We start from the raw sequence: 18632 nt of genomic DNA on the forward strand, positions 1-18632 counted from the left end.
TTAACAGATCTGAATACTGTTGCTGAAATGCATGTATGTACTTAAATAACGAAGGCTGAAAATTCTTGAAGCTTAATATCACAAGATACCAAATCTAACTTACCATCATAAGAATAGTATCCACTAAACAGAAAGTCCCTGATCGACCAATTCCAGCTGAGCAATGAACAACAGATGGCCCAACATCTGGTTCTAGGACACCACTGGCTCGTACAACAGTTAGGAACTTGTAAAAAGCTTCAGGAGACTGTGGAACACCAAAATCTGGCCATGTTGTGTAATGAAAATGTAAAATCAACCTGCTCTCTCCAGATGATATTTCAATTAATCTGAAAAGGAATAATGGTTAGGCATAAATTACCTAATACATTCAGGTTAACAGCATATTCTTTAAATACTAATTAATGCTAAATCAGAAATGATTCAATGGTGTTCAGTGACAAATTCAAGGAACCAGAGGGTTGCAATTCTTTCTTGTGCCAATGAAATCATAGCCTCTGAATAGAATCTAATGACAAGACACTACATACAAATCTACCTCTGACAGCAAACATTTCCATAATAATTATCATCATAAAACCTCAAGAACCCTTGTACGAGACTCCTACAGCTTCAAGATTGCAATCCATGCAGAAACAGGGAAATGATGGACTCCTCTGGGTAAAGGACCTCGATGAGACATTGCTGATGGCACAACCTCACTGAAATCGACTTTTGAAGAGCAGTGTCACGACTTACAGACAGAGTCTGATAACACCCATTTCCACAATCTTCAATATCTTTTTTTACCAAATCTACTTCATAGCAAGAAAATGCAAAATGCAAGTCGTGTTAATGAAACAAAAAAAAGTTGTGGATAATTAACTCCTAAATGATACCATCCATAACTGTACATTCAATGGCATGAAGATCCTTTCAGTATATGTACAGATTACCTCTCTCTCTCCTCCTTTTTTTGTTGGTATGTAATGGTGCTTCATGTCACAAGAAACTGTAATCAGCTCCAAGACAATATGCAGTATTTATAGTTTCTACATGGCACAATATCTTACCCTGTGGGAACCCTAACTGTACTTGTATGGGGTGCCTGTTCCCATAACCAACTACATTGAAAGGCAAACTTTGTTGGTATGCAGATACCTTGCATTCCAAGCAACTTTAAATAACACAGGGAAAGAATCCTACTGTCTCAGTAACCCAAATGACACAAGGAAAGGTATGGCCCTGGTGTAAGCCCGCTGTCAATTAGTGACTCATTAGCGACAGTGCACAAATTATGGTTATAATGATTTGGCAATTTTGAAATGTTAGCACCAAGTAAAGTACTTTATGAATAAGTAATCCATAGATGGTGATGGAGAAGAGAAGATGCATCAGTCAGCAAACGTTAACAAACACTTGATAAGCCAAGCTTAAGAGAGAGAAAAAGAAGCATGACACACAGCAAAAACTGAACAGCATTTCAAAAGGTCTGGGAGAACTAATCCCAGATGCTGATGATCTAAGTGCCCCTTCCCTTCCCACCTAGTAACACTTATTCCACCACATCACACTACACCACTATCTCAAGTTTTCATCATCACATTTTCCTACATTTTCATAAGGTATCATCCAGATTAGTAGATACAATTTTGTGGCAAGTAGTTCTTAGGCCAACACTCCACCGCTATCTCAAGTTCTCATCATCACATTTTCCTATATTTTCATAAGGTATCATCCAGGTTAGCTGATACAATTTTTTGGCAAGTAGTTCTCAGGCTAAGTTGTTGGATGTACATTCCATACTTAATAGTTAGATACAGAAAATAAGTGCTCATGCATATAAACCCCTTATATAATGGGGTCAAACATCTTGCATGACAACAGGTTTTTCTGGATTGTAACACTGCTGCCATACTGGGATGGCTATACATATAACAGGAGAGAGATATCTAAAGAAAATGATTCTAAAAACAAATTACTAACCTAAGAGTACTATAATTGTAGTGTGAATGGCGACGAAATTTGAGAAGATCCACCTTGATGCCTACAGTTGAGAACACCATTGTATCTTCACCTCCATCACATTCACCCAAAGGCCAGTACTGATGACATTTTATCTGAAATATGAATTCAAAATGTACAGAATACATCTAAAAATAATCAATGCACTAATGGAGGGTTACACTTGTCAGACCCCATTATTCAAATATCTTCATAAATAAATATGAAATTACTAAAGTCAAAATTAAAGATAATGTACCTTGTCATTAATAACACTCCTGATAAGAGAAAATCCATTTAAGAAAAAACTAAATACAAAAACAAACAAGCACATACATATACTACAACAAACTTAACGAGCTGCAAGCCAATAAATCTTTTAATACCTAAAAATCTTTTCCACTAAAGCACAGTAAAGTAAGGACCAAACAACAGCCTACATTGCACAGGTCCTGTCTTAAGATTATTTGTATAATGACACATAGTACATAATGATAATTGTATCATGGGCATGAAGGGTCTTGGGATATGCTGAAACAGTGAATGCACCGTTATAGAGATGAGTAATGTCAGGAGCGTAAGCAGAAGAGCATGACTCACGTCTGTCCGGGGAACGTGGTTTCTGATGGGTGTATGTCAGGTGGGTTGGGGTTTACGAATAAGTAGGGAGACTGGTTACTGAAAATTGTAGAGCATGCATGATCAGTGCTTAAAAGCAAAACGAAGATTGTAGAGGAAGGAAAGGTAAAGAGGACGATGAACCAAAATGAATGAACTTGGCTGTCAGATAGGTGGCATCTAAACCAAAAAGATTAGTAAAACAAGAGCTTGACATACGTAAGCATCTGATCATTTTAGGACTGGATGAAGAACATATGTACATCTGATAGATTAAAAGGGGTAAGAAAGAACAAATGCTCATTAAAGGGCTACAAGAGGAGACAGAAATATCAGATGCAATTTCTGTGACAAAGGCAAGAAGAGATTGGTGGTTATCATCAAGGTATACAGGGATGACCAATTTTTTTTTTTTTATTATCCTTTGTCGCTGTCTCCCGCGTTTGCGAGGTAGCGCAAGGAAACAGACGAAAGAAATGGCCCAAACCCCCCCATACACATGTATATACATACGTCCACACACTCAAATATACATACCTACACAGCTTTCCATGGTTTACCCCAGATGCTTCACATGCCTTGATTCAACCCACTGACAGCACGTCAACCCCGGTATACCACATCGCTCCAATTCACTCTATTCCTTGCCCTCCTTTCACCCTCCTGCATGTTCAGGCCCCGATCACACAAAATCTTTTTCACTCCATCTTTCCACCTCCAATTTGGTCTCCCTCTTCTCCTCGTTCCCTCCACCTCCGACACATATATCCTCTTGGTCAATCTTTCCTCACTCATTCTCTCCATGTGCCCAAATCACTTCAAAACACCCTCTTCTGCTCTCTCAACCACGCTCTTTTTATTTCCACACATCTCTCTTACCCTTACGTTACTCACTCGATCGAACCACCTCACACCACACATTGTCCTCAAACATCTCATTTCCAGCACATCCATCCTCCTGCGCACAACTCTATCCATAGCCCACGCCTCGCAACCATACAACATTGTTGAAACCACTATTCCTTCAAACATACCCATTTTTGCTTTCCGAGATAATGTTCTCAACTTCCACACATTCTTCAAGGCTCCCAGAATTTTCGCCCCCTCCCCCACCCTATGATCCACTTCCGCTTCCATGGTTCCATCCGCTGCCAGATCCACTCCCAGATATCTAAAACACTTCACTTCCTCCAGTTTTTCTCCATTCAAACTCACCTCCCAATTGACTTGACCCTCAACCCTACTGTACCTAATAACCTTGCTCTTATTCACATTTACTCTTAACTTTCTTCTTCCACACACTTTACCAAACTCAGTCACCAGCTTCTGCAGTTTCTCACATGAATCAGCCACCAGCACTGTATCATCAGCGAACAACAACTGACTCACTTCCCAAGCTCTCTCATCCCCAACAGACTTCATACTTGCCCCTCTTTCCAAAACTCTTGCATTTACCTCCCTAACAACCCCATCCATAAACAAATTAAACAACCATGGAGACATCACACACCCCTGCCGCAAACCTACATTCACTGACCAATTATGATTACATTTGATCTTGAGTCATCAAGCTAAGAGGTACTAACGAGTATCTAAGCTTGTGATACAAAAGTCATTGTACTAACCTGATTCTTTTCAATAATCTTGTTAAGCATGATGATACCTTTAACTTTCTGCTGCCATATCATCAGCCAGAAATGGGGAGTGGTATGTGGTAGTGGCCCCTGGGTTAAGATGTAAGACCGATTCACACATGCTGCCTGTTACACAAAAGCAATCTTTAATAATCGAGATTTCTAAAATCTTTAAAAGTTATATGAATAAAGAAATCACACCAGAATTTAGTCTAAAAACTATTCAGGGAAAAAATAAATGCATCAAAATTGTCACAATTTACAAGGTTTTCTGTTCTAATCTATATATGATTTTCTCTTCGACTTTTTAGGATACATGCACTCACATTATAAAATCGTTTTGATTGAAAGAGTTTCAAAATATTGCCTTCTATGAATTAGGGAACAGAGACACTACACTACAATTCCATGTCAATAACCTTGTGATGCTGTGACAATGATTATTACACTGCACTTCTAAGACACTAAAATTGTGATTCTGTGACAATGACTATGTAAAGGGTGTGAAGCAAACTAATTTGTGCCACAGTTTAAATGTAACACTGGCTTTTGCTTTGAGCCATGCCGCGCTTAAATTTCCTTACTCCGCCAGTGTATCACTGTGGAGTACATTTTCAGCCACATTTAAAAATTCATGGCTGTAATTTCCAATCATGAGTCAAAGATGCCCAGCAAATGACACAATCAAGCCTTAACTGTTCAGAAATCAAGTGAAAAAGAAAGTCAGCGTTTTGAATATCTGTATTGGATCAGTTAACCGTCTCTTATCAAAGCTAAATAAATCTAAGTCACTTGGTCAACTCTCATGAAATCTGTCTCTCAGCCCAGAAATCATCCTTGTCGCTTAATGCTGTACTCTTTCCATTGTCAATGTCTTTTTTTCAAGGATGATGACGACAACAGAGAATAGTGTTTAAGAAGGGAACAGGATGATTTCCCTTGACGAAAATTCAAAAGCCCTACATATGAGTCTAAGAATACTGTCTGCCATTTTCACTCCTGTGCACTTCTTACTTAGCTTTAACTCACTTGAGATGATTATACCCATGTCTTTTTCATCATGTAATTTTTGTTGCTTTACAAAATTCAACAGCAGCCTTCCTTTTCATTTCTACTTCTTAACAATTTTTTTTTTTTATACTATTCGCCATTTCCCGCGTTTCCGAGGTAGCGTTAAGAACAGAGGACTGGGCCTTAGAGGGAAAATCCTCACCTGGCCCCCTTCTCTGTTCCTTCTTTTGGAAAATTAAAAAAAAACAAGAGGGGAGGATTTCCAGCCACCCGCTCCCTCCCCTTTTAGTCGCCTTCTACGACACGCAGGGAATACGTGGGAAGTATTCTTTCTCCCCTATCCCCAGGGATACTTCTTAACAATCATTAAAATTAATTTCCAGTGGTTATGACATGAGGATGATCATTTTTTTTAGGGGGAGTTACTTCACCTGTCCAACAGATGGGCACTCCATCTAGTAGCTATATACAGCATTCTAAAGTTCCTCATTTCCCTTAACACCAACTTACCCGATTCTGGGTTACTGTTATCATAGAAAATATTCTAGTGTTAGCACCCAAGGACCTTGAACAGCCCTTATACATGGGTTCCTGTGGGAAAAATGGATTTGCTTAAAGTCACACTTTCCAGAAATGCTAAAATGACCTTAACCAGGGCTAACCTGTATATTCTTAAAAGCAAAATCTAGTTTCCTTCATCATCGTCATTACTTATAGGCAACAGGAGATAATGCTGTTATATCTGCTTACATTCTATTTTTACTTTGACATATACTATACCTTTCCTTTTTTACTCTCCCTTCTTCCATTTTCATGACAACTTCAAAATCTTTCACCATACCAAGAGCATTCATAAATACAAAATATATTCAAAATATCAAGTGCATCCACAACACTGTCATAAATATTTCATGGTATGTCTTCATTTTGGGAATGGCAGATCTTTACTTTCTTCACATCTAAACAGTATGGCATGATCCATTTTGGCCTTAAAACTCACTCACAAGTAAAACAGATTTTCTAACTTCAAGGACTATCTACTCTTTATACCTTGAGATGCAAGACTATTTTTCAAAAACACTCTGGAACAAACCTTTACAAGAGAAGCATTGATATAATTAGTATTGGTCTCAGTGAGAACTATTCTGGAGTGATCGTATGGAAGAACATCCCGATACCGATTCAAGTTCCTATTGATTGGTGCTCTGGCCTCCGTACAAGGTAAATCAAATGTCCCTTCACTCCGTATCCGCTGGAAAGGAAATTCACACATGAAAATTGCATACATTTTTTTCTGACATTTTAAGCTGAAAACTTTAAGAAACTTTCTGTGGCAAGAAAATCTACTGACTGATATTAGTACACATCCAAATGACCTCTTATTTTGCTGTCAATTTTTTCTAAACACCAGTTATTGCACATCATTCACTCTTTTATTTGACATCAAATTTCACATGCAAAAAGACATCTAATTCTTAATACCTAATTATGTTAAAGATTTCAGTAACATAAAAAATCTATAAGTTTTTACTCAGCATAAGGATCACTAATACACATAATTCAGTAATTACAGGGTGAAAAACCCTGAATTTACAACACAAAGTTAAAATTCAACGAAAAATGTTGGATACCAGACAAAAAGGGTTTGAATGGAGGAATTAGATGATACACAATAAAAAGAGTGTGGTTGAGAAAGCAGAAGAGGGTGCTTTGAAATGGTTTGGTCACATGGAGAGAATGAATGAGGAAAGATTGACAAAGAGGATATATGTGTCAGAGGTGGAGGGAACGAGAAGTGGGAGACCAAATTGGAGGTGGAAAGATGGAGTGAAAAAGAATTTGAGTGATCGCGGCCTGAACATGTAGGAGGGTGAAAGGTGTGCAAGGAATAGAATGAATTGGAACAATGTGGTATACTTGGGTCGACGTGCTGTCAATGGATTGAACCAGGGCATGTGAAGCGTCTGGGGTAAACCATGGAAAGTTCTGTGGGGCCTGGATGTGGAGAGGGAGATGTGGTTTCGGTGCATTATTACATGACAGCTAGAGACTGAGTGTGAACGAATGGGGCCTTTGTTGTCTTTTCCTAGCGCTACCTCACACACATGAGGGGGGAGGGTATTGTTATTCCATGTGTGGTGGGGTGGCAATGGGAATGAATAAAGGCAGACAGTATGAATTATGTACATGGGTATATATGCATATGTCTGTGTATGTATATATATGTATACATTGAGATGTATAGGTATGTATATGTGCTGTGTGTGGACGTGTATGTATATACATGTGTATGTGGGTGGGTTGGGCCATTCTTTCGTCTGTTTCCTTGCGCTACCTCGTTAACGCGGGAGACAGCGACAAAGCAAAATAATAATAATAAAAACAATAAAATGGAATACAAGGTTGAACTCACACAATATTCTGATTAATTTTTCATATGTTCCATTACAAATGACAGTCAGAGACTGAGTGTGAATAAATGTGGCCTATCTTGTTTGTTTTCCTGGCACTACCTTGCCGACACACTTCACCATAAACCATACATACATTGAATACCCTTCCCAACCTACCACCCCCTTTTTCAATAAATTCCACTGCAATACCATCCAAACCCGTTGCCTTGCCAGTTTTCATCTTCCGCAGAGCTTTCACTACCTCTTCTCTGTTTACCAAACCATTCTCCCTGACCCTCTCACGTCACACACCACCTCGACCAAAACACCCTACATCATCAAACACATTTAACAAATCTTCAAAATACTTACTCCATCTCCTTCTTACTTCACCATTACTTGTTACTACCTCCCCATTAGCCCCCTTCAACGATGTTCCCATTGTTCTCGTCTTACACAGTTTATTTACCTCCTTCCAAAACATCATATCATTCTCCCTAAAATTTAATGATACTGTCTCACCCCAACTCTCATTTGTCCTCTTTTTCACCTCTTGCACCTTTTTCTTGACCCCCTGCCACTTTCTTTTATACATTTCCCAGTCATTTGCACTACTTCCCTACAAAAATCATCCAAATGCCTCTCTCTTCTTTCACTAACAATCTTAGTTCATCCCACCACTCACTGCCCTTCATTTATGTAGCTGTTTGACCAGCTGCTCTAGAGTGTCTTCTTTGATCAATCTTCCAAGGACTCTTAACTACATGTTTATTTAAGCTGGTGTCAAATATGCCATTTTTGTGAACATTATCAATTTTACTTCTGTCCAGACTTTGCATCATCAGGGACATCACTGGTTTCACTATCACTGTAGCACCATATATGGTGCAGTAGGCCTCTAACAGTTGACTGCAAGTGTTTTACATACAGTCCGGGGTTTTCAAACATCACAGGTAGTGTATGTTGGGAAAAAAGAATCAGAAAATAGTCATTTTTAACTCAGACAATGTTTACATATCTTCTGCCAATATTTTTTCCACTCAACTGATCCATATCCATCAAAATGTTGAGGACAGTATATCAATGCAGGCTGTCAGGAAAGTTGTGGAAAATGTACATATTTACAGTAAAAAACACAGAGCATATAACATGAAACTATAAAGTAATTGCAGAGTAAAAGTAAAAGGAAGGAAACACTGTAAGGCTGGCAGAGTTGCAACCTGGACATATATTTACCGGAAAAATCATCACACATATGGAGCTAAGTAAAGTTTTATTACAATAATATTATCATAGCAATATATGTTCAAGCAAAAATAACTTTCAAATGGCTAGCAAAATGAAATTTTCTTTTTATTTACTGAATAGTGCTGCACTAGAAGATTTAACCTATAACCCTTAATCATCAGTACTGCCCCCATAATCCATCCCTAAACCCTTAAAAAAATTTTAAATCTTTCAGAATACCTATGTCATACTTTACTGACTCCTTAACATTTCCAGTCAGATACTTAAGCTAGCAGAGTGATGCCTCTAGAAGGATATTTACCCATGAAGACTCATGCTTCAATTTCATGGCAGTACTTAATCTGCCTCTGCCTGATGAGCACCCATTACGCTTCCCAGTTCTTTTTAAATTCTAATTGATATCCATGTATCAATGAACTTCTATTACAAAACAGATTTCTATAAAAGCTGCTTTACCATGTCTTAATTTTTCTGCCCTAAAGCCACGATTCATGTCCTTTTTCACACTCTGGCACACCATTTACAACAATATCGTTATCTTTCTCCCTATCATGCTCTGAATTTGCCAAGCAGTTTTTTCCATCAAAACTTGCACAAGAAATCTAACTTCTGCTTTCCTCACATACAGTAAGGTTTTGCCTTGTTTCTCAAAGTATCCATGCAAGAGCTCCTTAAATTTTCTTTCCCATTTTATCTTATCCTTAATTTCCTTTAACTGCTCATCAATCTCTTCATACTTTCCAAATGAATCTTTATCTAGTTCAAAAAATATGTTTTTCATTTTACTGTCTTTGTTCCATCTTTGTAACATGATTCCGAATTCTTTTAGCAACATTACTCCATACCCTGCAATACCAGTAGTGTGTCCTGATCATTACTCATCAGATATCTAAAGAACACCAACTGACCTCACATGAAGTATGGTGCCACATGTAAAAATGATTGAATATTTTTCCTTAATCATTTTGTATCACTATATCTCTAAAACGTCCCAAAGTTGTGTCCACTAGTGCCTATGTATACTTTTTGTTGACTGACAGCCAGCCCTAATTGTAGCTGCCGACCCCTTTATAAAACATTAATTACTGAAATCCAAAAGACACAATTGCCTTTACTTCCAATCCTTAATATAAGTTCAGACAATTATTTAAGCTTCACTGACTGATTCTTAATGCTTCATTTACAAAACTACATATGTATCAAGCAATATCAAGTGCTCAAACAGGAATGCCTGCACACAACCACAGCATTTTCAGAATTTACAATATTTTCAGTATTTGTTTTAAAAAGAAATGTGATTATGAAACAATTTGCATTCAGCTGCAGGGAATTTTGTCTGATGTGTATGTTTACTTCCTACAAATTCAAGAATTCAATATAGTATAAGTACACCACCAAATATTAAGCTGAATACCAGCCTCTCATTGAACTTTGGTAAGGATTTCATAGGGTCTGCTGACTATTACTACAGTTTTACTTAGTTTTACCACACAATATAACTAGCCATCATACTCTTTATATCACTTTATATGGGGGAAATTATGTAACAAATAATGCTCCCCTGATCTATAGCATATTTGTTGTGATGAAAGAGTCCAGTCATATGCTTCTCCTCCACATAAGTTATAACTGGTAATCCTAAAATGATCATGCACTAAAATTTGCTACAGTACCAGCAACAGTTTTACAATAGCCGAGGTTGATTAGGCTACCCGGTTTAGCTGGTCAGGATAGGATAACTTATGTATCACTTACCACTACTCAGCAGAAAGTTCAGCATCACATCACTGGGATGGAAGTTGCAAAACAAAATCATAAAAATACATACAGGCAAGAAACAGCTAATATAAACATAACTCCATTAATACACCAGGTCTCCTTTAGTATTCTAGGTGCATTTCACCCAAAATACTCCAATCCTCTGGATTTTGATGGATATCCTTATTTAGAGAATCCCCTTATATTCAATGCTTCATGCATCTAAATGTTTACCAGTAGAGGTGTCCGATTTCCATCAGCAATGAATAATCATAACTTCTCTTCCGTCACCAAAAGCCTTATCATTTCTACCTAAGTAAATCTGAAAGTTAACCTGCTAACCCTAGTCACCTTGAGCAGAAAACAAGATCAGTTGCTGATCACAATGAAGCCTATCAATTCCAAAATAATCACTGCTCTTACAACAGCACACAAAAGTTCCAGCAGCCGTTATTACAAGCTTCTGTTCACATTTCAAAACTAAGGTCCTATACTTAATGAAGAATAGACATCCAAGAGCCCACTACTCCTACAGTTGTCCCTCCATCCACCAAAGCCAATATACTCTGAACGCCATGCTTCTTGTAAATATTTCACTATAACATTCACTGGCCAAAGCCATGGTTTCCGTCTTCTTATCACAGAGAATAAGCATCAATAGGAGGAAACAACGTCTCCCTCGACGCCTAACACCCTCCATTCACGACCTGTAAACACTCAGGTGGCTTTGCCAACCAGTTGAAGACCACTTTCCTTTTAGCCATTTCCCTCCTCTCACTGATTTTTCCCGCTAAAATTTCACAAATATGATCAGTACCGCACCTGATATACTTGATTCCATGCATCACTGACTTCTATTTGTCTACATTCACTTTCTATGGCCTCTATTTGACAATGATCCGTCATTTTGCGGCCACCGCTCCAAGACTCGACATATCACCACAACAATCCTCCTGTCCAACGCTCTTCCCTGGGAATCTACTGCACACTCTTCTGAAAAGAACATGGACAACATATCATCAACTGTATTCAACTCGTATTATACCATCACACAAATGTTTAACAATTTTTAATTTTATTTCGCTTTTGTAGTAAACTTCCGAAGGAAAAATTGTGACGAAATCTTAGCGCATTTCATCCACTTTCGTGCGTTGTTCTATGCAGTTTCCCTTTCATTGACAAATGTTGCTTTTATTAATTAAGTCTCTATATTTTCCGTCATAAGTAGGATGGGATTAGAAGTAAAAAAAAAGAGTCATACAACTGATCTCCAGAAAAAAATAGATACATAGGTATATCGTCTGGGGAGATGCCTCAATCAACACGTACCAAGATATGTTGATCCTTAAGCCCGTTGTGCTACATGTTAGTTATCAACTTGTCAAGTACGTCATGCTTTCTTGGTACTGTAGTTCTTATTAGAGAAAAAATTAGCCATCTGAGGCCTCAGCTGCGAATGAAGGTTTATCAGTTCAGTGAATGTTTTTTATTTTTTGCAAATGTACCGTTTGAATAACGATGACCTTGTTCGGTAGATATTTATCATTATCACTAAATCATTGCATGAAGAAATGCTTCATAGGTTTTCAAATGTTCTGGTAAACATACTGAGCGTCAAAGAAAACTCAGAAATTACGATGAAATCATATCAATATGCTCCTAATTGTTTACGACGAGACAGAGACAATTGGATAATTTGCTGACCAATCGGCAGCAGTGAGTCTAATATTGTCGGGTAACTTATTTTCAATCAATTTTCCTTTGCTCCACATTTAACTAAGTTAAGGCCAAGGATTACTTTGAGGTAGGTTAAGTTTACGTTGAGGTAGGCTAGGGTTGGGGGTCTGCCGTTCCCGGGTCGATGTTTGGGTAAAGTTGATTGTTTAAACCCAACCCTTTGCCAAAAGTTTGAAATGGCGAATGATATAATCTCTTCCACGACCCTGGAGAGCTTCTTGCGTTTAATATTGGTCGCTTCACTAGTCTGTTCTGATAGTTGTGTGAAACGATATTTGCAGAAACTTTTCTCCACCGGAATCCGTGTTGTATAATGGAACGAAGCCAGAGGCCCGTCCTCCTTACTGCAACACGTCTCATGTAAAACCTGTCATTCATTACATGATCAACGCTACTTCACATATTATCCTCAGGTATTTGATTTCCATTACTTCCACTCTGTCATTCTGTTGCAGCTGGGGCCCAAACCTTAATCTCATCAAGCTTATTTTCTTGATCAGGCACCAGTGTTTTTATCTGTTACGCCTACTGTTCTGTTTCTACAAAGTCTAACGCAAGTTTCGGGCATATGAATTCCTGTTACGAGGCCGTGTCATCCTCTGAAACTCAAGTTGAGATCCTTGCCACAGGGAACCTTAAAGTACAGCACGAGGAGTAGCTAACACATTCTAGTTGCCATTCTTAACGACCTGAAGGAAAATGTTAACTACCCTGCTTATACTCCATGAGGGATGTGTTCGTGATGGTCAAAGAAGTCTGGATCTAGTCTGTGATGGGAAGAAATGATTATGTGTTCGTGATGGTAAGGGAAGCTTAGATTTTTCATGATGGTAAGTTAAACTAATATATGTGCTTGTGAGGTAAGGGAAGCATAGATTTATGTTTATGATGGTAAGAGAAGGTATTGTATGTGCCTGAGAGGTAAGGGAGGCTTAGATTTATGTCTATGATGGTAAGAAAAGCTTAAATATGGGCTTGTGATGATAAGGGAAGCTTAGAATTATGTTTATGACAGGAAGAGAAAGTTAGATATGTGCTTGTGATGGTAAGGGAAGCTTAGATCTAAGTTTAGTTAGAAAAGTCTGAACTAATGCCTGGATCTGCCTCCGTGATGACACAAGAAGTATGGGTCTGTTTGTGGTGGTAAGATCTTTGATCATAATTACGTTAATGGTTACATTCCAAATTCCATTGGCGCCAAGAATAGAATTTCTTTTGCAGTTGGTTGCTGCCACAAGCGATTAGTCACAGGAGAGGAATTGTGCCACGTGTTGATAACTGCACACTTGAATACGGCAGATGAACATGTGCGAGCGTTTGTCGTATTACATTATATGAGACTTCCAAATGTGCTGTCACTGCTTGAATGTTCTTCGTTTTCACGGTAAAACTGATATTTTTGTTTAAATAAATAAATCATGCAGTGGTAGTGAAACAGGCTTTGACTCATGTAACAGCTGATGAAACGATTTCTTCTGTATGTGGAGAGCGAAGGTGATATTACATGGGCAGAAGAATGAAAAAGAAAAGGAGAGGGGAAAGAGCAAGATAAAAAGGAAGCATGAGGAAAGCATAAATATGAAGTGGAAGGTAGGAAGGAGTAGCGGAAGAGGAAGTGGAGAAAAGGGAAGAAGAGACAGAGAAACGCAATGGCCAATAAAGTTATGTAAACCGCAACAGATCATCGGGTCCTTTGAAGGCTCTGTGGTAGTACGAGAGAAACAAAGAACTTAATGAAAGAACAGAAAGACAAATAGATGATTTACGAGAAAATCCATAAAAACAAAGACGGATGAGCAAATCAAGTCTGTTAGTAAGGGCGATCAAGTAAAGTCTGTTACTATGGACGAACAAGTAAAAGTCAGTTGCAGTTGGACATCGGTATTTATCTGATTTATTTTCAAACATTTTTACTGCGTAGCTTCTGACGCTGCTGTGCCATTATGTATGTTAATGAATATGTGAAGAAAAAGTAGGTTGACTCGTTTGAAATGAAACACTTGCTCTTAGAGAGGAAAAGGATTTGTGGGAAAAGAAGGAGAGGCGAAAGAGGATAAGAAAAGTTAAGGAGAGTGTCTTTCCTGTCCCTTAATGTCAGATTGAAGCGATGCATCAAGGATTTCAGAAACCATTGCACAGAAAGCGAAGGTGACCGACGGCATTGGTCACCACTGGCCTTTTTTATGCCAACAAAAATGAATCCCTGATGTACATACAACTGAATATAAGAACGACACTGCAACGAAAATGTTTCTAGAAATGTACGAAACTGTAAATCACGGTATGGGCATGTATGCTATTAAGTTTAGTGGTTACCAACAACTGATCAAGGCAGAATCCTTACCGATTGTTAAGTCGTGCAAAGTACAATAATTGTCGTTGACTATGTGTTAGGAAGCCCGTAGTGTCGATATGGATCGCTGGGATATACAGGTGAGGACAAGAAGTGATCAGGGAAAGGCAAGCAAAGCGAAGAATCGGAAATTTATACGTGTTACACGAGGGTAATGTCTTGACTACCTTGTCATCTGTCTTTATTATTGTGTATTTCTATTCATGTTACCATTTCTCTTAACCGTGTACATTTAACTTCATACATATACGTACGTACAGTTGACTTTGGGTACCCAGTGTTTCTGCCTGAGTAAGCCACAACCACATTTTCACCATGTCTCTCTCTTAACACTCCAACTTGAATGAATGTCTAGTTGATGTTCATGGAATATGTGAGACAATTATGCAAGAATGAATTAGATATTGTAAGACATTAGAAGTTGTAATCAACAGGTCCCCTTCTTTCATGCATATCGTGCCAGGATTCTACGAGACTACCACAGCAGAATGATGCTTTACGCCCCACAGACGCAGCTTGCTGTTTCAGCTTGGTCTCTGAATACAAAACACCGTTGCCAAAATATCGTAATCTGTAAAGACAGATCTCTATATGCTCACAGTATTACTCACCACACAAACTCTGTCTCTGTGCTACAGCTGTCAAACTATATTCATGGGTGATTTTGTATAGGATGAGATACTTCATGAATCAGGCAATTCAAATGCCTCTGTGTTAGTTCTCAGTGAGGCATGAGAGATGTACGAGTTCAGCCACCGATAAGGTGGAGTGTGTGTATAATGAATATCAGCTGGACCAAGACTGGCTAGCGAACGGCCAAATGTGCTTAAGACGAGACATAACTGCGTTAACGTGCAATTTTAAGCAGAGTCCACAAGAAACAGCTCAACCTAACGACAGAAACAGGCAGAGCTAGTCAACAGAACAACTACATACGATTCCATTGATGTAAGATCTGACATTCATTCAGATAGTGAACTTTAAAACTTGTTGACAATTATTCAAACTATCATTCAACAATCGACCTCAGACCATATATGGATAAACATACAGGGTGTTTTCAGGTATCTCACAGTAAGGATGAAATACATTAGTGTTCCACTGTTCCTTTATGGATAAGAAACATTATAAATGGGTTGGGAGAGATACAGTGTATGTGTATCCATTTTCTATTTTCCTCGACAAACATGGAATATAATTCTTTCAAACTATGTAGTTATGAGGATTATTCTTATGAGACCGCGTTAACTACAGTTATACGTAACTAGCATTCCATTTACAAATATTATTGTCAAGTTAGTAGCAAAACTAGGTTGCAGAGAGGGCCGTTGAGCGGCATGGTTGCTAGTGTTTACGTGGAGCCACAACACTCCGGTCGATGCCAAAAATACAGTTCGAGGAAACCCAGCGAGTAAGGGTATACCACATATTCGTGGAACTAGAGATACGGTCACATGACGCTTTCCCATACTGACATATATATATATATATATATATATATATATATATATATATATATATATATATATATATATATATACGCACACACTGAGAAGTAGCGATAAAAATGATAATTCAAGATAAGGCTCTGTTCCAAGAAAAATTACCGTAACATCGGTACTGGTAGACTTGTCTCAACTGACTTGTGAGTGTATAGTGTATGTAGACGGGCTTACAGTGGTATTCTTAAGTGTTTATTACATGCTTCCAGATGTAATGCAAACTCCACGACATTCCTCTTTTTTATATAGTTCGAAATCCTTTGTTGTGTTCAGCTACTCATTGCTGTAACTCAAGATAGTGTTTCACAGATTAAGATGATTGACCATCGCACAGGTGCAGCCAGACTCCCTAGCTGCCTTCAGTATCCTGATTCTAGCAGAATAAAGTTGGACTGCTCTAGGCTTGTTCCCCACAGTGTTTATGTTGCCTGGCCTCGGTTGGTATGGGTGTTGTAACTCCTCCGTAAACCTGCTCGCATCTGCTTGTATACAGAATACTGATTCTGTTTCATTGTTTAGCTCTGAATCCCTTGTGCACGTAGATTATAACCTGAAGTGCTTGACAGAGATTTATCACTACTGTTATTATCATTTGATGTTGAACATGTTAACCTATACACTCATATATATATATATATATATATATATATATATATATATATATATATATATATATATATATATATATATATATTATCCCTGGGGATAGGGGATTAAGAATACTTCCCACGTATTCCCTGCGTGTCGTAGAAGGCGACTAAAAGGGGAGGGAGCGGGGGGCTGGAAATCCTCCCCTCTCGTTTTTTTTTTTTTTTTTCTTTTTTCCAAAAGAAGGAACAGAGAATTGGGCCAGGTGAGGGTATTCCCTCAAAGGCCCAGTCCTCTGTTCTTAACGCTACCTCGCTAATGCGGGAAATGGCGAATAGTTTGAAAGAAAAAAAAAAAAAAAAAATATATATATATATATATATATATATATATATATATATATATATATATATATATATATTGGAAAGGATCACAATTTTGTGCGTGATCAAGTGTATTCTTAAGAGTCCACGGGAAAAATGAAACACAATAAGTTCCCTTATCGTGTTTCATTTCCCTGTTTCATTCTCCGCCGTTTCCCGCGTTAGCGTCAGGAACAGACGAAAAAAAAAGGCCTTATTCGCCCACATCCGTTCTCCAGCTGTCATGTAAAATGCACCGAAATAGCAGTCCCCTATCCACAACCAGGCCCCAGAGACCTTTCTGTGGTTTCCCTCGGATGCTTCATACGCCTTGGTTCAGTTCACTGACAGCACGTCGGCCCTCATGTACCACACTGCTCCGATATTCTCTCTCTCTCTCTCTCTCTCTCTCTCTCTCTCTCTCTCTCTCTCTCTCTCTCTCTCTCTCTCTCTCTCTCTCTCTCTCTCTCTCTGTGATTACCTATTTGTAGCTATGTACCTATTTGCACGATGTCGGAAGCGGGTTTTACACTTGTAGGGAACTGTCGGGAATATTTTCCACTGTCAGACAACTTTTAAGCGTGTATGCTGTCAGCGTTTACAGTTTCTTCACTCACTTTTTGTAAAATGTGTTAGAGAGAGAGAGAGAGAGAGAGAGAGAGAGAGAGAGAGAGAGAGAGAGAGAGAGAGAGAGAGTAAAATCAATTATATATACAGCACGGGAAGGGATTTCTTTAGTTGTGAGGCCCCATCTCTTGAAATCTCTCTATCGCAGAACCTTGTAGACTTTTACAACCCATCAACATTCACAGTTGCATCTAGCTAATGGGTCTTGTTTAAAGGAGAAGCTCTCTAATCATTTGATTATTTCATGTGCCGCAATGACTGCTTTTCGAAGAGAGTCTGGTTATATTTTTGTTCAGGCATCTTAGTTATGTGTCGAAAAACGTATTGATCAAGATAATAATTTTTTGCCAGATAAGGCACAGAAAAAAATGAGGGAGAGCAAATATATACGATATCTTAGAACCAATATAGATTTACATACAACAATATTCAAGCTAAACAAATGTTACACGGAAGTTGTGACGGAGAACAATGTGATTTGCAGTACATGCAGTGGTTTGAAGTATATCCAGAATTTTTCAAACTGTTAATGTTACGGTTTATTGTGTTTTATAAGCGATATATCTGTGAGCAGTCTTCCGGTGGCATATTTGTTATTTTTGATTTTCCTCATACCACCATCATTCGTAGTGTCGTATCCCTTCTCGATTTTCCTCCTTTCATATTTTGTATCAAGCTCTTATTATGTCAGTGTCATATTTATTAATGATGAAAATTTTGTGTTTGAAATGCTAAATGGACTGAGAATAATTCACAGAATAGCAGTATAAATACAATACGAACTGACGATGTGGCATCGTTCGCCCGAAGGCTGACGA

General features: G+C 38.3%; 1 protein-coding gene across 3 annotated transcripts in view; it reads right to left on the reverse strand.

Moving 5' to 3' along the window:
* Nucleotides 1-11653, reverse strand: part of LOC139755347 (tyrosine-protein phosphatase non-receptor type 2-like) — a 109408-nt gene extending 97755 nt beyond the window's left edge. The window contains exons 1-5 of one of the 3 annotated variants that reach the window (XR_011714084.1): nt 11468-11638; nt 6340-6498; nt 4227-4361; nt 1966-2099; nt 104-329 (exon numbers count right to left, since the gene is read on the reverse strand). Coding sequence is in view for 2 of the 3 variants with exons in the window: in XM_071673516.1 (XP_071529617.1) it covers nt 104-329; nt 1966-2099; nt 4227-4361; nt 6340-6498; nt 11468-11551 (738 nt within the window). In the remaining variant the exon portion in view is untranslated. Of the gene's footprint in view, nt 1-103; nt 330-1965; nt 2100-4226; nt 4362-6339; nt 6499-11467 lie in introns of all 3 variants that reach the window. The other 2 variants (XM_071673516.1, XM_071673515.1) reach the window with 2 other exon arrangements.
* Between the last annotated feature and the right edge of the window lie 6979 nt (nt 11654-18632).

This window comes from Panulirus ornatus, chromosome 19, assembly GCF_036320965.1.
Source record: "Panulirus ornatus isolate Po-2019 chromosome 19, ASM3632096v1, whole genome shotgun sequence".
NCBI classification, from domain to species: Eukaryota; Metazoa; Arthropoda; class Malacostraca; order Decapoda; family Palinuridae; genus Panulirus; species Panulirus ornatus.